The sequence below is a fragment of the Mizuhopecten yessoensis genome, unplaced genomic scaffold (genome assembly GCF_002113885.1).
Source record: "Mizuhopecten yessoensis strain PY_sf001 unplaced genomic scaffold, ASM211388v2 scaffold4121, whole genome shotgun sequence".
Classification (NCBI taxonomy): domain Eukaryota; kingdom Metazoa; phylum Mollusca; class Bivalvia; order Pectinida; family Pectinidae; genus Mizuhopecten; species Mizuhopecten yessoensis.
In genome coordinates, this window is record NW_018405386.1 from 342961 (window position 1) to 367179 (window position 24219).

The 24219-nt window shown below is 34.3% G+C and overlaps 1 protein-coding gene across 1 annotated transcript; it reads right to left on the bottom strand.

Annotated features, from left to right (window-relative positions):
- Positions 1-12597: 12597 nt before the first annotated feature.
- LOC110448536 (diencephalon/mesencephalon homeobox protein 1-A-like) lies at positions 12598-17810 on the bottom strand. The gene is made up of 6 exons (XM_021494822.1): positions 17759-17810; positions 16892-17078; positions 15588-15766; positions 14112-14307; positions 13606-13710; positions 12598-13010 (listed from the first exon to the last, which is right to left on the bottom strand). The coding sequence occupies exons 2-6, from the start codon at positions 17073-17075 to the stop codon at positions 12646-12648; spliced, it is 1029 nt and encodes a 342-aa protein (XP_021350497.1). The 5' UTR covers positions 17076-17078; positions 17759-17810; the 3' UTR covers positions 12598-12645.
- Between the last annotated feature and the right edge of the window lie 6409 nt (positions 17811-24219).

Below are 24219 nucleotides of genomic sequence, written 5' to 3' on the forward strand. Positions count from 1 at the left end.
ACACCAAAACAAAAGGACAGACAACAACAGAAACCAAGGAGAAACAAAAACACGAGGATATATAACAACAGGGCCAATTAGAAACCAAACCAAAAGGACAGACAACAACCAAGCAGAAACCAATTCAACACAAAAGAACATACAACAAAAAGAGCCAAGACAACAACAGGAACCAAGGAGAAACCAACACAAAGGAACAGACAACAGAAACCAAAGAAAATACAAAAACTTTAGATTCGCGTGTAGTTTCTTTCAGAAAACGCATCCATTTTCGGGGAAAGTTTTGACATTAAAAATACGTCACCAAATCAAACAATCTGATTAAACCATATCCTAATCTACGCTCTACACTGTCAGCTGTAAGCTACACTCTGCTACATCAAGCAGACGTAGCAAACTGTAGTTTACGGTACAGAGTGTGGATCACGGTATTAAAAAATATTTCTTATAATAATTTAAGTTATCACAATGAAGACTTGTTTCATGCTTGGGATAAGAATTACTTACATTATTAGCTGATAAGGAATTTTAGTGCACAGGTATAGTTTTAGCGTTTGAGTTACTTCCCTTCATCTGATAGACGGTTGTCGTGACTTAATTTTGACTATGGAGTTATCGCCCCTTATTGGTCTCGGATTGGTGGAAAATCGCCGAAGCGAAAATCTAAGTTATTGGCCATCACATACGCCATAAATAATAAAGTATAATTATTATAGGTGAGGAATAAAACCAAATATGGAACCTTTTTATCATTTGAGTTTGCCTTCTATTTGATAAGGTTTAATCAGATTGCAAATCAAACGAAACCGTTGCGAATGCTAAACATTTTATAACTTTATTATAAGTAATTGTTTTAGAAAGGATATTTCAATATTAATAAAATATAAAGCGTCTTATTGTGGATATCTTTTAGTATCAAATAAATACTGAACTTTTTTAAAATTTAAACTAGCGAAAGAATCGTCTGAAAATAGGGTGGTAAAATAATATATTTAGTTTCAGATTTATGTTTAGGTCTATTATTATATAAGTAGCTGCATTCAGTTGATTTAAACATATTTTATTGCAAATAACAGATGTTGCAAACGAACTGGATACAAGTTTTGCCAACTTATTAAAGTCCTCGTCGACAAAAATTGATTGATTACAATACATATCACGCAATGTTAGAGCTACTTAAATATACACATGACAAGAAAGAATTGTAGGTAAGTGAGGTGACAAAGAAGAGATCGAGATATTTTTCGAAAAATATTGGACGCAGCTAACTATAGTTTTATTACATAATATAATTTGATTTCATCTAGATTGTGAGTCATGTGAGTTTTCATTTTCCACGTAGACGGAGCTTGTGATAAACTAATCGCTTTTCACACACCTTCAGCTTGTCTATTGTCCATTACATCCCGTACCTTGTTGCACTTTCTCCTTGACATTCCTTCCTTGCTGTTGAAATCCGTTTCCACTTGCCCGTCTTCGTGGAAAATGCCCACCCACATAGCATAATCAGTATGGATAAGTATATCGTTTTATATAAGATCGTAAATGTTAGCTGTGTACGGTATTCAGATAACAGATGTATATATGGGTAGGAGAAAATTAATACATTGATGTATAATGAAAAGTGCATGTTTTGTAACGAACACAACCAAATCATAAAAGTAATAGGCAGTAAGTAAATCAAATCAAATTATACACAAAATAAATATTCATTATCGATTTACTTCTCATGATATGTATCTCGTAGGAAAAAGAGGGCAGAAGAAAGGGTGAGAAGAAGTGAAAGCGTAGGGGACGCAACTATTCAAACCTGCGAGTTCTGTCTATGTACGGTTGAACTATTCTTACAATACTTGAGTTATCATTATTTCTTAGATTAACATCTCCGTTCAGTATAAGATCAATATTTACTTGACCAGGGTAACATGATGACATTAACATAAAAAGAGAAAGACAGGATGAATAATATTTAGGACAGGTAAAAAAAAAAAATGGTTCGAATCCTCAAAGGAATGCCCACAACTTCATGCAGGATTAAATAACTCGCACGATTTCTTAAACGACAATGTAATATGTTAGATTTACGTATTCCAAAAGTTAAGAAATGTTGTTTAAGGTTATTTTCGTTCTTATTGATACTTTTGTTTATTCTCGATTTTAAAATGTTTAAGGTTTCAGATGATTTAATATGTTCATCAAGATCATTCCATGATTTAATAGTTGAGGGGAAAAAGAATTTCGCATAATTTGCAGTCGATAGTTAGGCATTCTTATTTGGTGTGCATTCCTTAAATCAAATCTAGACATGTTTCCAATAATTGGTGGTATAAATTCGCACAAGTATTCGGGGGCAATATCATTTTTTATTGTATAAATTAGTCTAATGCATAATGGTGTCCAGCCCGTTTCAGTGTATAATAACTCCAGTTTAGTATATATGGGCAACCCTGTGACAATCCGAGCAGCTTCTAATTGGACTTTTTTAATGTTTAATAAATTAGCTTCCCCACAATTATCCCATACCTCACATGCATATTCAAGAAGTGGTCGGATATATGTCAGATACATTTTGTCAAGATTAGTTCTGCCCAATAAAAGTTTAAGTTTTCTTAACGTTGCAATATATTTGAAAGCTTTGCGAATAATATCATCTATATGTTCTGTCCATTTCCCATCACTGCTTAATGTAACGCCAAGGTGTTTATGATTATCAGTTATTTGAATATCAGTATTATTAAAGAATTAATTGTGGTTGAAAGGGTAGATTTAAAATTATTGCTATCATGATTTCTGTTTTTATAGAATTAAAAGTCATTAGCCAGTCTTTCGACCATTTTTCTAATATATTCAGGTCAGAGTTTATTTCAGATTCTATATTAACAAAAGTAGGGGATGAATATGATAGTTAAGTGTTATCCGCAAATACGCGTGATAATGAAGCAAGTTCTTTTGAAATATCTTTTATGAATATCAGAAATAATAGTGGTCCTAGTACAGATCCTTGAGATACGCCCACAGTGGTGTTTTTAACTGAAGATACGGATTCATTAATAAATACTGTTTGTTCTCTATTCATAAGATAGTCTGAAATCCATTTTAAGATATTGCCTGAGATGCCATATTGTTTAAGTTTATAAAGTAATCCTGCGTGCCATACCTTATCGAAGGCTTTAGAGAAATCACAAAATACAAATGCTGTGTGTGTTCGCGTTTTTCTAAGGACATAAGAAGAGAGTGATACATTTCAATAAGTTGGTGAGAACATGAATAGTGTGGCAAAAATCCTGATTGACATTTATGAAATAAATCGTTTTCCTTAAGGTAATTATACATATGCTTACATACTACTCGTTCAAAAAAAACACAACTTAGTAATGATATAGGTCTGTAATTTGAAACAGCATGGATGTTGCCCGATTTAAATATTGACATGACTTTTGCAACTTTCCGTTTGTTTGGATAAAGGGGAAGGGGAAGGGCGATTTCTTACGTTATATGTTTTAGCATTCTGTGACTTATTCCTTCAGGTTCTGTTGCTTTATTGATATCTAATATTTGTATAATATCTTCTACTTCTGATGATGTGATATGTGAGTCGGAAAGTATAGTGAATTTGTTTGTTTATCAAATGAAGGTGATGGTTTGTGTCTGTCTAAGTCGTTTAGGAAGTAAAGTAAGTATTGAGTAGTTCACATTTTTGTTCGTCATCAATAACGTAACACTAGAAGATTCATCATACGGCGGAGATATATCAGTATTAGAAGTGCCTTTTAATAAATAGCTTGATAAGTTTCCAATATGTTCTGGGCTCAGATTTATTTTCATTTATTAAAGAATCAATATTCTCAAAAAACATCTTTGGCTCGTTTAATCAGAGTATTTGCTTTAATTCTGGCACGTTTATTTTTTTGTTTATTCATATCAGTATTTATTCGAAAACCCCCTTTTCAGTCTATCACGCGTACGAATCTGCTTACGAACGCTAATATTTATCCACGGTTTATCATGTTTACGAATTTGAACATACTTGGAGGGGATGCACTCATCTACTGTATGTAAAATATTGGTTGTGAAAAAATCGCACATACTATTTAAATCTACAAGGAATTGATATATTATTAATAAGAGTTCTTAATTTGAAAATATCGGTTTCACTGTAGAGCCATACCTTTCTTTCTTTTAAACGTTTTTGCTGTTTGTTTTGGTACATCTGTAATTGCAAACACAGCATCATGATCACTTACAATTTTATCAACTACTATAACTTCAGATAGAAAAACCTGTGTGTTGTCGCTAACTATAATTGGATCAAGTAAAGTTGAGGATGAATGAGTGGTTCCAGTTGGCTCAGTAATAATATTCGTCATGTTTAATGTAGAATGTAGAAACCGTATTTTGACATGTTTCTATCTCTTCTGAAGGGATTGTCACAAAAACCGTCTATCTTGATAAATGGGTTTCGGTTAAGCAAAGGATATTTATGTCATTTGTTAAAGATTCTAAGTAACTAATTTGATTTCTTAATCTTCTGACATTTAAGCGCATTAAACTAAGAGAATCAACACAAGTAGTGTTCGTGCACATCGCCTGATAAAGACAACAATATAAGAATGGTGGTGAATCAGCTCTGAAGGAGGAATAAGTATAATTAGGGGGGGGGGGGGCTTTCACCTTTCCCGCAGAGGGGGTGGTAGAGTTGTCGAATCATTTATATTCGTTTAAGACAGAACTTAAAGAAAAGTTCATCAATGATAATTAGAAATGTGAACCATTACATAATACAATTTTATATCAAGGCGAAAAATGCACTAAACTTTTTACGTTGGAAGGGACATAACTCTTATATAGTGTACATGTATTCTATAGTTATGTCCCTTCCCACATAAACCACAACGGACCGAAAATCACGAACGCCATTATTTGATAATCAATATGTATGTTCTCCTTCGTTCCTCATCCAAACATAAATCATTTTGTATCGATTTAGTTCTGATATAATAAACCAAACAAATTTCAACAATTTATTTGTATGACAGTGTTTTGATGAGATATACATTTAGGTTTCAAATATAGATCGCGAACTGATATTAACATTCAGGAATGCGCTTCAAAGTCCAATCGATCAGTTAACACACGCTAAATGCACATATGTACATGTTATACATTTTAAGAACTACGCAACAGACGAAACGAAATTAATTTCGCTGTTGAGAATATGTCTACAGCGTCTGCGACGTGATTAGTAGTGAAGTGACAAATAGGGATATACCGTGTGATAGGTCTAGATCTTACTAGGGTTCTTAGCGTATAATGAAAATCGCAGAGTCCGTGAATATCTGAACGTTAACGACGTCGACATTACTTAGAAGTTTACACGACGGGTATCATCGATAAAGCATAACACGCTTACCCTTCCGGAACACCTGGAGGTCTACATGTAAAATATTTCTTTCATTCATAGTTTGCCCTAGCTTTCTCGTTTTTTGACTCAAATTACGCTGTCCACATTTTGGTATGACGTGCTTTGAGGTTGGAGCTAACTGTACCGTGACAGGTCAAAATCATATTCAGATAATAAACATTTCCCCATCAATATGATTATAGCTATATAGTACAAGAGAGTCAAGATTTTGTTTATTTGTGATTAGTTAAACAATTATTGTTTTAGCAAATGTTGTTATGGTCCCATAACACATATTGCTATTGATGACAGATTTCAGTTTGTCAGCAATAGAAATAATAAACTTAGGGAATTTCGTGTTTTACCACCTAAAACGGCAACAAATGTGTTATGGTACCGAAATAAAACAATGATACAACGGTGAAGATGATCGCGTTTCCGCGCCTTTTTTGTCGTCTACTTCAGTCACCCGGAATCAGTTGAGGTACACGTACCTGTCGCTATATTTTTTCTACAGCTGCTCTGAATAAGGGAAATATGACCAGGCAAACTCGAATGCGTGAGGGGAACATGGTGTTTTATTTCCAGTCATGTTATGAGTATAATAATTCCCAATCAGGCACGCTGTTATTAAGATGAGGCAAACTAATATTTATAATATCGCTTTCCCTATCTACGTTTACGTTAACATTGATTTACTGCTGTTGTAAAAAAAAAAAAAAAAAAAAAAACGCACAGCAGATAATGTTTTGTGCTGTTTTCAGGATTTTGTTGTCTTTGCATCAATTACGGTTCTGTGGAGACGATGTCCACAGATGATGGGACCACTGATCAATGGCCATTTTAAAGTGTCAGCTCACTGAAATGTCATAACCTGAAAACGGTGAAGCATATAATACCACCCGGTCACATTATTCTGGCAAAGGGGAAACCAGTTAAGCATTAAACTGTTGCTTTCAGTTGGCATTCATATTGCCTATGAATGCCAACTGAAAGCAACAGTTCAATGCTTAACTGGTTTCCCCGTTGCCAGAATAATTTAATTCGATTACCCTTACTTTTATATAGTATTAGTTCAAACAATGTATATCTCGTATATGCTTGTTCTGTGAATAGAATAGACGTCGCCCAGGGCGGGTCAAAGGTGTCCAACGTAACGAGTATGACGTCATAATAATGATAACGTCAACAATCGGTTCATGGCATTCATAGCCTAACAGAATGCCAACTGAATTTTGTAGAAATAGTGGCAATGTCATACGACGGTAAAATATATGTGTATAAGGATCCTTGTCCCACAACACTGTGGTTTTCGTATATAAACAGTAACCTTCCCTTAACTTGGTCTTTGTTTTACATCAAACTGTAGCGCATCTGAGCCAAGGCACTTCCATTGATCAGTTAGCTCAGTCGGTTAGAGCGATAGTGTAACAAGGTCCTTGGTTCGAATCCCGGTCTAGTTGAATTTTGACACCCAGAACACTGTTGCTGATTAAGCTATATTATGTTTATATATCTATTTTTTCACATGAAATCCCGCAAGGTATGGGTCCTAACAAAAGATTTATCAAATTTAGTCATGCCGATAAAAACCGTGTTCAATACGTAGTTACAGTTTTTGACACTGGTACGGGGATCCTTAAAATCACAGCTGAAAAGAGAAGGCGGCACAGACAAGGATTAAATGAACACACATGGATAGTTTCAGTAAAAGTATAAACAACAAAATTTAATGTAATGTAAGTTTTGCTACTTCGCCTGTCAAAATATTTTGACCCCCTTTCCTCATTTTCTTCAGTATTCCTTTATTTACCTCCCTCGAAATATCGCCATGCTCCGTTATAACGCCAAAATGTTGACAGAAAAGTTGGTAAGAGTATACTTATGTTTACTGTATAGTCATTACGTATAAATGATTTAAACATTTCGTACGATGACCCTGTTAAATTTCCATATTCCGGGACGATATATCCATTTTCATTAATTTTGTCTTCCAATAAAGTGGAAATATATCCGTTTTAAATCTTGTTTATCCTATACAAACTTAATCTGATATGTTAATTTAGATATGATGAGATAATTTCACAAAATTTTATTCCTTACAGTTTGTATTTCAAAATGATATTACAGTGCAATCTGAAATTAACTGTCCGTTAATGCGGTGATATGAGGTTATTGATTTTTTTAAAACCAGTTATTACAAACACGTTGGGTTTGTTTTCTATTACTCAAGTCCACTCTTGTGTGATAAATTACGACACTGCACACTTGAAATTGCAAATTAAATGGTCTGCAAAAACGAGAGGAAACAACATGTCATTCAGGTGCAATTAACAATGACATATGTTTCAAAAAGGACACACTTGACTACGATAGCGCATGCGTCAATCGACCATACGCATGTGTAAACATTCGAATATTTTTTTCGATCTTTGACAAAAATAATATATCTGGTCGTTGAGTGTTACCGTTAAGGTCAGCGGTCGAGACGATTACTAACATACAGGGGGCTTACGTACCGGATAATGGTCGCCCATCTGAAGTTGTAAACCATGGACGATTTTGTCGTATTTAAATGTACTTATCGTGTAAGTGGCGACATCTCTAAACTCTGATAAATACGAGACAGTGAAATTCACAAGATGACAATGTCGTTTACTGGATGGTATGTGTCATTAGGTGTATAACTGACGTGGACCAGTCGACAAAACTGCATTGACGGGAAAGTTTAGAAACAGTACAACCCCGTTAAACTGCCACACTTGGCCAATATTTTGGTATTATAAAGAGTTGTTAGAAATATATATTGACAAAGTATGACAATGGGACTATAAAGAAAAGGTAAAAAGGTGAATAAAAACTTGTAGAAGCAACGGTAAGCGAGGTGATAAATATAACGAGGGGCGTTGTATCGGGGTTTTACAATAAAAACACACGGACCAGGACGATGAAAGACCAAATAATGTCGTTTGAATTTTCATTGCAATACAATTGGAGTCTAGATAGATGTGTAGTGTTTCAAATATATTATTTAGACTGATATAACAAAAATATTTTTCTAACAAACAATTAAGTACATTGTATATTCAGACAATGGTTTGAGAATACTTAATGGAAGACAGAAGGTTTAAATTGATACCACCTGTCTTCTCTTTTCAAACTGAAATAAGTGATTTGGTTTGGGTTGTGTTTTACGTCCTATCATATGATTAACAGCTATGGTCGTAAAGGGACATGCCGGGGTTTGGAGATGGGGAAAATCAGAGTATCCGGAAAAAAACCACCTTCATCGACCTGCGGCCAGTATCTTGCAACTGTACCAAGTGGGCCTCGAACCGGCAACACAATGATGTGGGCTATTGATCGTAGACGGTCAGGTGCGTACTCGGCCACTGCGGCCCCTGAACTGAGTGGCATTAAAGTGCATAGCTCAGCACGTTTCAGTTTCGCTCATACTATTCTTGTACAAAATCATGCAAATATATATGCAGTAAAACCGCGTTTTATTGCCAGACGTGATAAGGGGGTTTGGATATGTAAATCAATTAGGTTTGGTTTGGTTTAATAGGGTTTAACGTCCAAACAACATGTAAGTATGGCATCGAGGGTGACGTAAAAAAGAAAAATTAAAGGAAAAAGGGACACTTTGAAAGATGTTATCGATAAACATACAGTAGCCAGGAGAAACGATGTATAGAGGGGCATTATATTAAGGTTTTGTTGTTTTCCAATGTTTTTTTAATACATTTAGTAATATTTCCTGAATTTCGTTTTGGATATAGCTGTAGTGTTACTGGACCAGAGACATATTGTTGACCAGGTAGCTCTGTTGGTTAGAACAATACTATCGTGGTCGGAGGTCCATTGTGTTGTAAACTGTAGAAGACCACGAGGAAACCGGAGTAACCCATTCAAATGTATGTGCCATTTTAAGTCTCGAAGCATATGCAGTAAATACACAGGTGGACGAGTAAATTTTACCTTTTAGTAGTCGAATGGATCGTATCAATAACAGATATGACTTAAATGTTACCTGCACTCTCGCTAAGTTAACAAGAGCTGTTGGAGAACAGCATACATGTAGCTCGCCTATTAGTGATGTATGTTATCATAAGACAGCAAATATCAATAGAAACACATGTACAGTAAAACCTCGATATATTGCACGTCATTTTATTTGCCACCTCGCTTACCGATTAGGCGAGCTAAAAACGGACAAGTTCATTACGTCTTCGAAACTTGATAACCATGACGTTTTGTATCTTTCCAATAGTGAAATATTTGGACAGTTCGGGTTTTGTTTTAAATGAAAAGGAAATCATTGCCAATCACTATCATACAATCATAAAATATATTCTGGGTAGCGACATGAATAGTTTCCTGGATTTGACGTTTAGACGGGCACCACGTGTGGGGATTGGAAAGCTTACTATTCCGTATCAACTCATTTTGCTTCTTTATTTATTTATTTATTTATTGTCTTGCTTCATCCCAATGTCTTCAGTTTCCTATTTTTGTGATTTAAAAAAAAAACAACATTATTTACCTTACAGAAATTCCCAAAATAAAGTTTGTCAATATGGCCACTGACATCCAAATTTGGCAGGTTTTCGTGATTATTTGTCTGTGCAATACGTTTATTAATGGTTCATGACATTTTTTAAACAAGAAATGTCTAACGCGTCATTATGAAACTCTCCCAGCTGGTCAACAAACTGGTGCCACCATCCTCGTTTCCTGGCCATTTTTGATTCCGTCGTTCCCAGAACTTCGTTTCACTCTGCCCTTACTGTCAAGCGAAGCCTCCACGCCTACTTTCAACTGATGTGTCTTATGATCTTTATATCTCGTCTGTAATTATCATATTACATAAATTGTAACTGTTGGTATTTGATCGGGTTCTTGTTAGTACATTCCATGTAGCTTCCCGCCTCCCAACATTTCTTCTAGTGTAACAGTAACCTAGCTACCTGGTTGATTTGGACACGCCCCACTATTTGTTATAAGTGACACTGAAATTAATAGTTTCGTCTGGAATGTCCTTCTCTGGTGTACGCTTGTCAACATTTCAAAATTATTGGCTATAATACAAACGACTTTAACGCTATCATCCATTTTAATTCCTTCTTGATAACGTCATTAATTTACTTTTAACACCATCCAGTCGTCTTGAAATCTCTTCTAGCAATCTGAGTGCGATATACATATCTCATTAGGTCATGTAACTAATGCACATGTGTCATATTGGTAAAATGTTGCAGAGGATGTAATTGATATTCTTTTTTCTTTGTATCATAAGAGTACAGCTTTGTTTGATACCCAACTCTGTCGGAAGCCCGCCTTTGCAAGATGCTATAACATTACTTGAACATTCTTCTGATTCAGATTCTATCGGCACTGCATGCTTGTCAGTTTAGCGCCGGTTTTGGTTGATGAAAAGTTCCAAAACCTTCTACTATGCAGCTAGTGTACCGATGCTTTGCCATTGCATCGTTGTGTGGGTTTACCTCTACAGGTCGAGGATTGAGAAAAGAATTTACCTGATACCCTGTATGTTGAAAGAGACAGCTAATGTGAAAACGCTTTCAGAATGGGGATTTAGCTTATGTGCCCTCTGCTTGGTAGCAAAAAAAAAGCGACCAAAGAATGTCTGCTGAGACCATTGCATCATCTGGACCTTTTATCGTCACCAAAGAGGGGAAAGCTATGGGTTCCTTCTTCAGGCTAGGGTATAAACAAAGTCCTTAAAATGGTGATTTTTATTTCCTGCTAAACGTTCAGCAATAAGGGTTAACTCGTTTACAGTGTAATACGACTTGGTGGAACACTATGCTTGGGGCCATTGGCATGGTATTTCATTGAGGTATCACTATACTATAAAGTCGGCATCAGATCCGCGCTATCGTAAAGGGGAAGATACACCAAAGTACTGCCTCACGAACACATGCACCTATTTATAACACACACGGAGAAAAATATTTCAATGATTGAAGCTGTCAAAAAGACGCTAAACCCAAAAGTTCCAAAGCCTACTTGTCCGGGTACGCCTCCTTTCTTGTTTGTTCTGCCTTCCATTCTTGTCTTCATGTTACAAGATTTATGACATCAGTTGCCCTTTCCATTTTGTGTAAGTTACTGACCGCCAGATAAGTTTCCAAAGAAAGTTTGCATTATTCAAATTTGTAGCTTTGTTTTAAAAAATCAACTGCTAAGTCTAGAAATGTTATTACAGTGGAATCATATGATATATGAATCATGTGTGACGTAGACACAGACATCTCGATCCGAGGATGATCATTTTAAGATTTCGAACGAGGCTTGGCCGAGGGTTTTATCCCCCCGAGATTTGAGATACCTCTGTCTATCACATTTTTTGATTACATTTTATAATAACGCTAAGATACTCAAAGTTGTAACAGTGAACTTAATTGCTTTGCGACGTCACCAATGGCGCTTGAAATATGAGACTAAATTGATGACGCAGTCCCATTGTGATTGGTTACTCTGCATGTTACATCTTTTAATAAAGAAGCGTGTGAACTTTCTTTCAATTGATAAATAAAACCATTTGGGGTTTTTTTCACAGCAAAAACGAGATTGCGCCAATTGCGTTCTCTAGAAAACTTGTTTCCTTTTTTAATTACTTTTGGTGTATGAGCATTATACATGTATTTTTCATTGGGTACAAAGAAAAAAATTGGCTGAATTGAAATGAACATTTGGTATGAAAACCAAGAAAAACAGTTATACACAAATAACACAGCTTTTCAAATCTCAATGTAGCATTTCTTTTATTGCTTGTTCATATATTTCCCAATTCAGACATTTGATGTTTGTCATCAGGAATAAATCCATGAAATATGGCTTTAGCCCTATATTGAAATTTGAGAATATAATAGTATTCACTGTAGGAAATATGGTCAACAGCTAATACACACAATGAGATTAAATACAAATTATGAAAATTCTTTATCTTTATTAATACAAAAACGGACACGTGTCTTTCTTTGATTGGTGAACGTTTTATTTTGCCTTAAAAATATAAATTAATCTTATAATGATTATACAAATGTTTTTAAAATATTCACAAAAACTCTTAATATTTTATAATGCTAGGAAATGTACATGAAAATGTTTATTATAATTTTTATGTACATGTCCTAGCATTGTAAAATATTAAGAGTTTTTGTGAATATTTTTAAAAAACATTTGTACAATCAGGGAATGACTATTAGATTCCATTTTTATAGATTGTCTATATATCCCATTGGATGAGAGAAGTGCCTGGCCCTGAACCGAAGGTTATCCAAGCTAGTACTCAAAGCATTGTCTTTAACTGCAAACGGCATCAAACCACGGTTATGTAAGGAGTCGTACCGCACAGTCGGAGGGGGTAACAGTGCAGGGTGATTAAGGGAATAGCCGGGATTAAATCCCGGATAACGTGACGTCATATTAAGCATGTTTGCGGTCTGTTGTTGGAGTTGCATTTGCGCATGCTTGTGAAGAACTGCTCCAGACAGCTGTTGGTTCTGCCAATGAAATACGTTGATGTTTGGGAGAATGTTATTGGACGGTGGATCTGTTGATTGACGGCAATATGACATATCTGAAAAAGAAACAAAAACATTTATAAAACAAGGCATCACGCTAGTTCATTCCATCGTTTCATCTAACATCCGCCAGTAAGTGGGTTTGTAAGCCAGTGCAATTCATAAAGGCACGGATCTTTGAATAAAAAAGTTCAATCTATATATCAACCAACCAGTTTATGCCTGATATGAAATTGTACAGCTTGATTAATCATATACATGTAGTATAATGTAGTTTTGCGTAAAAAAAAGTGTGTCTAGCGAGACACAACTTGAAAAAATATTTTATGCAATATCCACAAGTTTCCGGTCTACCTTGATAGGCTAAACAATATTGAAACTACTTTTGAAATTCAATTTTTTTTCGTGTACATAATTTTCACATTTTTGCATGATATGGCTATTTTTGCAACAGCTATTTTTCGCGGATTTTAAGATCTAGTGACAACAACAATAATTGCAAGGGTAAGGATGGACTAGTTTGGTATTAATTTCGCAGTGTTTATTCTCGTGGAAGAATTTACCGCAAAAAAATCAAGAAAATCATAATCTCGCGAATAAAACACCATTTGAAGTGTACTGAATGCGATGACGACAAAGTATATAGCTTACCTGGTTTATCTAGTAAATACTCCGGCGGGCTGTCACACCTCTCATCGTCTTCGTCATTTTTGGTGTCGCTTGTGACATCAATTCCTTCAGAAGAATCGTCCGACTCTATAATGAAAAAATGTTTGGTTGACGAACCGGGCATTTTTAACATTACTCTATGGTAGTATATATTGCTGTAAAAGTTTTAGCGCATGACCGAATTTCAACAGATAAGAGCCTTGATGGATTGGCGCATCCACAAAATATGCAACATAGAACAACATCCATGAATAACAATGGACGCAATTGTGATCAAGTGCAATATTCTATGCGCGAAAAGTGCTAAAATAATACTACCGCTAAAATATGTACGTTTATAGAATCAATATTCATTTTAAGTTACATATCAATTTTAATACAAAGGATTTAATTCACGGATCATGCTTACAATAAATGTATGTAATATAGTTTCTGAATTAATTCATTGCTAAAACCTCATCCATGTGTATGAGTGTGTTTATATTCACCTGTTTGGCTTTTTTGTGAAGATGCACCAGTCACGTTTTCGGTAACATTTATTTCCTCCTGTTTGTCAACCACTGTGGACCCATCCTTACTACCGGTTGTATTTGTTTTAGCCACTGTCTTTGTTTCCGTCGATGTTTTCCCTTTCGTTACCTTCTGCTTCTTTCGGAATTTAGCTCTTCGGTTTTTAAACCAGACCTTTGTGAAAGAATGATTGTAAGGTGGTAATAATGCTTAACAGCAATTACAAGTACAATATGCATTGATTTCAATGTGAAATACCAGTAGAAAAGTTTTGTGAATTACTCTCTTAAAGGCCAACAATAGCATGTTGTGTAATAGTCCTAACGGCCAATACACCAAAACGGCCAAGTATAAATACTTAAAGAAACATCCATTATATCAAATGAACTCAAATATTACAGCACAGACAATGAAAGGAGCAACACAATTCGATTGAATAAAACATCCCAATATTGGTGATGGTTAATGGTCGATGGCCATGGTAATGTAAAGAGCAAATCAAATGTTTAAAAGAAGTGTCAAGAACGACATACAAGTAAATAAAAATACTGTTTTAAGAAGAAAACAGCCACATGAAGTAACAAAACATGACAAAAACAAGTGTTGCATTTGGGATAGCAGCTCTGTTTTGGTCCCTCTGACGTTTCCAATATGATGGAAAGGGACACTATGCAGAGCTAAGAATGGAATACTCCTGTCAGTTTCGTTCTGATGTCCCCGAACATACAAGGCCGAGTCAAATCATAAAATGCAGACCTTAACTTTCAAAACATTCATCTCCATTTCCCTTTTGCCGTAATTCTATAGATGTTTCGAAATATTTGGAATAGGAGTTTTTCAGGTTTAAGCAACATTGATTATTCCTAAAGAGACGTAGTGGTCAAATAGCACATTAAAATGTCTACTTTGGTGTGGTTGTCACCATCGATTTACTATGTTTTTTAAATATGTTCATCCTTATTTTGAATTTGTTATGACTGCGTTATATGAACAGGGCGTATCTATCGAGAAAACAGTCACACATATATATATATCAGGATCTGATACAGTTGTGGCGTGTTAGCACCATAACAAGCTTATGTTGATCATGTTACCATTAAATACAGAAAAAGTAAGTCTCGTGATATTCAAGTCATACGTTTGTGAAAGACTTTTGCATTATGCAGACCGTTTCTGTCACACCGTTAAACAGTTAAATGTTAAAATATTAAATTAATAAAGAAGAATCTTTGTTGTCATACTTTTAAATTATTGATATCAACGGAAATAAAAAAAAAATCTGGAAGATCTTGCCATTGAATAATAAGTCAGCATCAATTTCGATTTGATTATTTTAAATCATAAAACCACCTCATTATACCTAGCTATAACTCATCCAACTCCAAATAATCAAACATCATACCATGAACAGGAACATTATTTTCTGTCTAAAATATCAATAAACATAAATGTACCTGTATTCTTGCTTCAGGCAGGTTAGTCATCATAGCTAAACGTTCCCTCATAACTACATCCGGGTAGTGGGTTTTTGAGAATGTTTTCTCCAGTGCGGACAGCTGCTGGTTCGTAAATGCAGTCCTGCTTCGTCTCTGTTTCCGGTGTTGACCGTATCTTGCCTCCAGTAGAATGTCCGCTGATGAAAGTAAAACAAATATGGTCGATTTATGACGATATATGAGAAAGACTTTATTAGTTGATTATGTTAGTTGAATATAGACTTAGTCCTATAATAGGCCATATAAATATTCAGCTTACAGATACATTTTTTTAAACTCCGAACATTGAAAATGCAAAATATAATTATCATATGTTATTTGCACATGTGTGAACATGCATGACGATCTATGGACTCTAGTATAAGATATTAAATATTAGTTTTCCGTCCATGAAATTAATTTTACAGACGTTTGCATGAATATTCGACTGGAAAAAACGGTAGTTAGTAGACAATTTCTCATCCCTGTTAACAAGTCCGAAATAATAAACTTTTAAACGGAATATTAATTGAACGTCTTAAAAGAAATATTTTGTCGATGAATAATAAAATTACCAGTCAGACGGCATTTTTGTGAAATCAAAAAACGAATTGAGACCTGCCCTTTCGTCATGTTGAAATAAATTAACTCAAGTTACAGTCCCTAATGTAATATGTTTAACCTTGATATGTTTAGACAGATTTAATGAGTATAGTTAAACTAAAAATAAATAAAACGCATCATCAGTTATCATTTCAGTGTATTATCAAAGAACTGTTTGTATAATAAATACAGACAAAACGCACTAACCAATAAAGAATCATAACCCCAATTCTCAAAAACAGTCCTTTACGTAAATACAAGTTGTCTTTTTGACGAAAACAAAGATATTCACTTGAAGTTCATTGTCTCAAAAAGAGCAATGGTTCATGTAAGCCAAATGAAGACTTCCTTATCAGGAGATGGAGTAGTGTTGTATACTATAATAAACGAAGTATCATTTTAACCATTATTTAATAAACTCGTTCTTTGAAAGTTAAATAAAGCGGAGCAGTATAACATAATTTAAAGTGCGTCCGCGTATTACATGTAGCTGAAACGTTATTGTGTGTTTAATCATGACATATCACTTCATCCACATTTTGTTAGTCTACCTACTCAACAAATGAGTACAAACATTTATACAAGACAAATGCATTGACACTATCACTTGCACAAATGTGTTTTCTTCACTTTCTTACACGTAATTTCAAAGGAGAAATATCATACTGCTTTGTACTTACCGGCCAGTTTCTCCGCCAGCGTGAAGGCTTGTACGGAAGCAGGGAATCCAGAATTAAAGGAGGACGGCAGGTGACCGTGAAAGAAAGACCCTCCGGGAAAGGAAGGGGCAAGTGTTCCACCAAACCCCAGACCTGTAGGTGGGGGAGGCGGGTAAGTCGCACCAGATAGATTCTGCATCATCATTTTCTGCAAATGTGAGAAAAAAACTGAATTTAAGACTAACTATACATTTTACGCAACTTAATCCCATTCCTGAAATTAAAAATGAATGTCTGCCATTCTGCCATCAATTTGCAATCAAAAGAACATTACCCAAGCATAATTAGGAACATATCGTTTGACGAGAAATAATAATTTTTAATTAGCATTTGACTATCATTAGTAATTCTGGAATTCAATAACAATTATTCTTGTAGACATCATCAAATTATGTGTAAATGGAAAAGTGAGAAACCCGAATTTTTGATTTAATAAACATGTGTTAATGAATTCTAATTTAGTTATAAATCAAAGATCACATAATCGACTGCTAAAGCCAGATTCTAAACAAAATTTTCTTTATCCAGTCAAAGTTATATAAAAATGAATTACCACCTTAAAAAATAAATTACTAATGTTAGAAATTGTTTTCACAATATTACTGATTTTAAAAAGAAAGAAAAAAGAAAAAAGATGAGAAACATACATCAAAGTTCACTAATAAGCGCTCAATTATCTTAGTAACAATTTTTAGTTTTCCTGGTTCAATTTGAAAGTTATTTTATTTTATCTTAATATCGTTCCTAATATACATTTTGTATTATCTTATAACTCCTACACATTGGATGATAGCAATTAATGCCTTAATGTTGTAAGTATAACACTACCTGTAATAGTAGATAATAAGTAAAATCCAACGACACACCTGTGCCCGGTATGAAAGAGACTGTTCTAATGATTATACGAGAGGGGTCTTCTTCTGTTATATTCTTAAGGTAGGTTGCGCTTCAGATTATTCGATAAACAAAAGAAGTGTTATATAAACAGTAGGATACGTTCCCTGACACCCTACCGACTCTTCATATTTACAATCAATTAGTAGAATCACTTGATATGATCAAAGAAACTGTGTTTGTCATCCCTAAAGCCTGTCGCGAGTAAACATCGTAAGCGTCTAGAGGCACTCAGTGGGGTTTCCGGAGTACTGTTGATTTACGACATACATCTAACTACTCTTAAGAAATATATTTTACTGTACGAAATTTGAGGGTTTTAAACCTTCATCCACTGTTAATGATTGTGAATATTATACACCGAACAAAACTTAATAACACTTTGGAGCAGTTCTTTGATTTGGAATGAAATATAATCTGGAAATAATTAGAAGTTCCCCTAAGGAACCTCATACAGAAGAGAATCGGGGTGTCATTATTTATAAGTTCATTTTCAAACTATATGAAGCTATTCCTCAACACTCTCGAATCCATTCGGGTTTTAAATTTAAGTTCTTAACGGGTATTTGGAGCACTTAATCTGTTTAAAAAGCGGTTTTATTTCGTGAACGTTGTAAATTTAAGACTAAACTCCAACAAACTGTTTACTCGGATACCGGCGGTGCAAAGGGTAGGTACGTGTTCAAGTAGCCGTGCTTTGATATGATAGAAGATCGATCGCCATTTCAGTTTCATCTGAAGTAAATTAAGAGGGAGGCCATGCGTGGGAGATTATATTGTATAATAATTTTAATTCCATTAATGGAAACACTCTCAGATTTGATTATGTGATGCGACAATAACTTATGAACGATGAAAGTAAGAGGCACACATGTGAATGCACCGATAAACTTTGGTAAGTTCACAGTATGCCATGAATAAATAACATTCCTCTATACAGCTATTTCGTATTAATAGGATTTATCAGTAATGCCATAGACAAAAAGGGTGAGATCGAAATCTCAAATATGGATCTGATAACAATTACAAGACGATCATTCAGGATAAGGAACACAGGAATTTTTATTTATGTTTTTTTTTTTTTTTTTTTTTTAAACATGCAGACAACAAAATCTTATTTATATTAATGTCTTTCTCAGCTGAAGTTATTGACTTACGAATAAAGGAAGATATCACATTAATATAATTAGATTAACATACAGAATAATGAATAGAAACAAAATGGTTACACAAGTCACTTGAATTGTATTTGGTATAAATTGGCGTCTAATGCAAAATAATTGAACGACGAGTTCTAATGGTCATATAATGATTTGATTTGGTGTCTAAATAAAATTTAAAATTATTACCATGTCGTCAATATACAACAACGACAAAATATATATCATATCGTCAGCAACAAGAATGAAATATATATAACAGCGTTAACACACATAAAAATGAATATCAGTATACAACTACGAATTATATCAATTTGAAGTATATTGCAAAGGAAATGAATGCCATCTTCAAATGTTGTAAAACAGTTCTTATTCTGAAATTTGTTGAGGTGTTTCAGAAGAAAATAATTATCTACCGTCAACGCAGAAAACATACCACAGCCATTATACACAAAGCCAACAACATACCACATCCGTAAAACACAAGGACAAAACAATTACATCATATAATCAGCACACCAGGAGAGTATATATCATTGTTTCAAAACACAAAGAAGGAAAATATTTATTATCGCGTCAACATACAAGGACGAAATTGGCACTTAATAAAACGTAAACGAAAAGACAAAACACGAATGGAGTACACACAGAAACAATACACACAACAACAACAGGAGAAACCACCAAAACAGGCAAGACAAAAACTCCAAAGGAGGAGACACCGAAACAAAAAACGAAAGACAACAACAGGAACAGAGGAAACGCTAAAACAAAACAGGAATTCAGAAATGGAGGATATGCCAAATCAAAAGGAGAGACATCACGAATTGAGAAGACACCAAATCAAAACGAAAGACAACAACAGGAACTAAGGAAACGCCAAAACAAAACGAAAAACATCATAAACCACAAGTTGAAGACTCTATTCAGTGTTGAACATACATTTGTAATATAGCTGCCACGTTTTTCAAGACTACCATCTTATTTAATAAACAGCAATGATAAATAAAATCTTTCTGCTTCCCAGTTCATATGAAGGCTAAAAGCGTTGCATTAGTGGAAGCAGTACGTTACAATCCTTTGAGAGAGCGTGCTTAAAATGAAATTGGATTATGACGTAATTCAGGAATTACTACATAGTCGAAACTTTCTAACCTGACTTCAGAAACAGGTTTCATATATCGTGTAGCCTGTAGCTGATTATCATGTTTTATCTTACTCTTGTTAGTTTATTTTCAAACTGTAAAAAGCACACTTAAGACAAGAGTCTTAATAAACATTTAGTTGTATAAGCATGATAACGAACGCCAATCAAATCGGTAGAAAATATGTCATGTAATAGAGCCTGTTTAATTCAAACTGGTCTACTACGTCTAACGTTCGTTACTCAAATTGATTTAAGAATACCTGTTTACATATTAACTCTTGCTTTCTTTATGAAACCTTATCTACTAAATAACTCGAATATGTTCACGCAGGTGACAAATTCCGGTTATGTGGAATCAACTGTTCTGATTTAATCCTACCCTTTTCGAGACACCACATTTGGACCACCAACATATTGACACGACGAATGGGTTAAACCCCATTTAACATATCTCTATTTAATTGAAAAGGAAAAAACCGTCGGGTTCCTCTCAAGATGTTTTTCTGCTTTGTTTACCTACCGTGTTTAGTATCCGAAGTGCAAACTAATTGAACAGTGATAACTAGGTATCAGGTTTTCAAAATCCGGAGACACTCTTCAGCGGTCAAAATGGTAGCTCCAAACGACCTTAAAGAAATTGATTTCAGAAGATTAAACCGTGATTAACTATTCAAGAACACGGCTTTAAGTGTCGTTTAAATCATAAGCAAATAGCAAAGCTGAAATAATGAAGTTAGAAGAGGCGTCGTTAAATGCTTTGTAAATATCCAGAAATATTTAGATATATCGCTTTACCAATTAGACAACACTCATCATACACTAATGACAAACATGAAATATCGAAATATTTATTCTGCGAGCGGACACAGAACGTATACACATTTAAACTTATATTTTCTATCATAAAAGTCCTTTGATGTTTTCTTCCTTATCTCCTTTTAGAAAACGAATCTTTACTATAGTAATTGAAATATAAAAAGGTGTTAACTCTAATCCTTTGAAGAAAAATGATTTGTTTGCATCATCACCTCAGGATTAAGTGATAACAACTAATTGAATTTGATTTAAACAGAATTTACATGCAGAATCAGCAAAAGAGATTACATAAACGTGCTTCATCTATTTGCTGTGACAGGGACGAGAGTTAGCACGTAGGTCTCAATATTCAGACAAAAAGCAGACGATGGAACAGCCAGGTAAAATAGATTTGATATCATTTTTTTACCTCCTTTCTATTTAATACATGAAAGATAATTTGCATAAGAACACATTTATTATCATTTTTTTTATATCCCTCATCTTTAAAGAATGGTACAAATTTACCATTGGGTATTGTTGTGAAAAAAAATTATAATCATTTTCTTAACAAGAATCTTATCATATTGATCGAAGATGTTTGAGAAGTCGTATATATTTTTTTTTTACTTAGAACATTAATAACATTCTTGTTTTGTATACTTTTTTCGGCGTTCATTTTGCACATAGATAATTATACCAATAAATACTTGTTAAAGGCTAGTACAAATAATATATGACAAAAAAAACACACGATCAATATATAAACAGAAATCGGAAAAACAACACGATTAGACAAAATGATGTCCTATATAAAGACGGAAACAACATCTGGTGCTCTCTCAGAGAATGCGTTCCCATCTTAAACCAAACAGATAGTCCTCTTCACATGGTTGCAAGCAAATACTTTCATTTATTAATCGTATAGCCCAAGAGAAATACGCTAGAAATTATGATAGTACCAAGCAACATTCTTCTTAACTTCTTAATGGAATATAGAGGTCACATTTTGAAACGAAGAGGTGCAGCTTAATTCATCTCTTTTATTTTTTTAAACGGGTTACTTTCATTTGGCATAATTAGGGGTCCAAGTTAACATGAACGAAAGCAACATTTTCAATGACAATGCCATCATATCATGACCAGACAAAATACTGGATAAAAAATAGTTGATAAAATAGCAGAATTAACTTGATTAAGGAATTTTTCTTGTGTTTATCATTGTAGAAGAAATAGCTAAGCATATACTTGTAATGCTAAATTCTACTTTAAATATAACAGTTTTGGTATTTTAGGGAGGTAGTCATTGAGAAGTTATATACGCGGATTAAAACTCGTAAACAAAGTTATTGGTCAACTAACAGTAATATCAGAGTAACAAACTAGCGTAGAATAGGCATACAGCACTGTATTTGACATAACGTATACAATATACCATAGCATGACATTGTTAAGCAAAGTATTTATGCAACAAAAACAACTCTACTCTCTGGTCTTTTAAGTATCCCTGTGCCACAGTTTAAAACTGTGTCTATGCATTGGAAACTTTTGCTTGCATACATATAACGTTAATAAATCTTTATTTAGTTTCAGAAAAGCGTGTATGTGTACCTTGCAGAACTTTTATGAAATATAAAATATAGCATGAGACGACAAGAACAATGCTACAACAGTATTCTGAGTGTAAAAGTCCATAGGTAAAGCAAGACCATGATTTAAACACAAGAACCCCGCGCTTTAACCAGTTGAGCAATATAGTCAACGGTAACACCTTTGCCCATCCCAACTACAGTTAAATCCAAAAACGAAATAAAGGGGAGTTTATCTATGTACAAGAACACTACAGTGGAATTCTCTAGTGATTTGCCTGAAGTGGAAGAACAACAAAACCATCCAGTGAAGAATTGTTGATGTTTTAAAGGCATATGCATGTAGCTATCATAGCAATTGTCCGCCCTGTATTTGATTTGTCAAGGGTGAAAATCGCGAAAATAAAACTTCGGCAAAACATTTCAACTTGACAGAACCATACGATTACGTACCATAACATGCGTTGTTTGCTGTCCTGTTGTCACGGAATAAAACGTGACAGTTTAAAAGACACCTGTCCTATCTTCAGTTACACCTTTTGAAAGTTCAGTTCGAGCTAGTTTTAATCTAATCCTCCCACACACAAAAATGAAAGTTTAACCGCTGTTTTTATCTTGAATACCCTACTGGAGGTGTGTTTTGGTCTACTATGGGATTAACCCTCTATATGATACGATAGTTATAGCCAATTACAAAGCTGTAGTATGGCAATGGCTTATAGACGGTTTGATAAAAGATTCCGCAAGAAGTTTGCATAGTTTCAAGCAAAATTAAATTGTTGCTGACGTCACACAAACGTCCTTATTCAATTCGAGATTGTCAAAAAAAGTCGTGTAAATCTGTCAAATTTATGATAAGAGTTTTAAGATAATTGTAAGGTACCATAACGAAGTAATGCGTTTAAAATTATGTGAGCAGGTATTGATTGTTACGTCATTTGTTTGTGAGAGTAACGTCATCAATTTTTATAGAAAACGACGTAATTTTCTCACACAAACCAATGACGTAAAAATCAATACCTGCTAACAAGAGAGGATAACTCTGCAATACGCAAACACGGAATATCCTGTTGCAAAGCATTCATTGGCTTATATTGACACATAGTGATACCTGTTCAATACGACCTCTGAATATTCTGACTTCCCGTCACATCCGACATACGTGCAGATGCGTTCTAATTTGTTATAAGAACTAAATATATTCTCTGTTAGTGTTGTTGTTGATAAAATTGGGCTCTAATGATAAATGTACGGTCAAAGATAATGCACGTTTTAGGAAGATGTGTACTCGTTTGATTCATAATGAACTTTCATAACTGAACGATTATTTCATATGAATATAAAACACAGAGGTTGACTCCATCTTTAAAGTCAGACAGGCTACTTACATTTAGAAATGTGCGATGCTGTTTACTTGGAGTTAATATCAGACCACTAACGATTTTAATAAAAACGTGTCTGAGTGACGAACTTTGTCATGTCGCGTTTAATAAATCCCCAATAAATTGTGGTTTACGTGAGTGTTGATGGTATTGTGATTTACCTTCGTTCATGTGATATTTACAAAATGACACATTCACATTTGCAACGAGTTGGATCTCTCAAACACTTTATTTATTGAATAAAACGATACAATCATTTCGATTCATTTGCCACACCCATAAGAAAACATGAAAGGACCTCGTTTATTCTCAAAATCCTGTG

Excerpts from the sequence above, each read along its gene's own strand:
- LOC110448536 (XM_021494822.1), bottom strand. The coding sequence starts at position 17,075 with ATGATGATGCAGAATCTATCTGGTGCGACTTACCCGCCTCCCCCACCT. Across the intron at positions 15,767-16,891 it reads GCTGGCGGAGAAACTGGCCG|CGGACATTCTACTGGAGGCA; the intron begins GTAAGTACAAAG and ends TACTTTCATCAG. Across the intron at positions 13,711-14,111 it reads TTCACAAAAAAGCCAAACAG|AGTCGGACGATTCTTCTGAA; the intron begins GTGAATATAAAC and ends TTTTCATTATAG.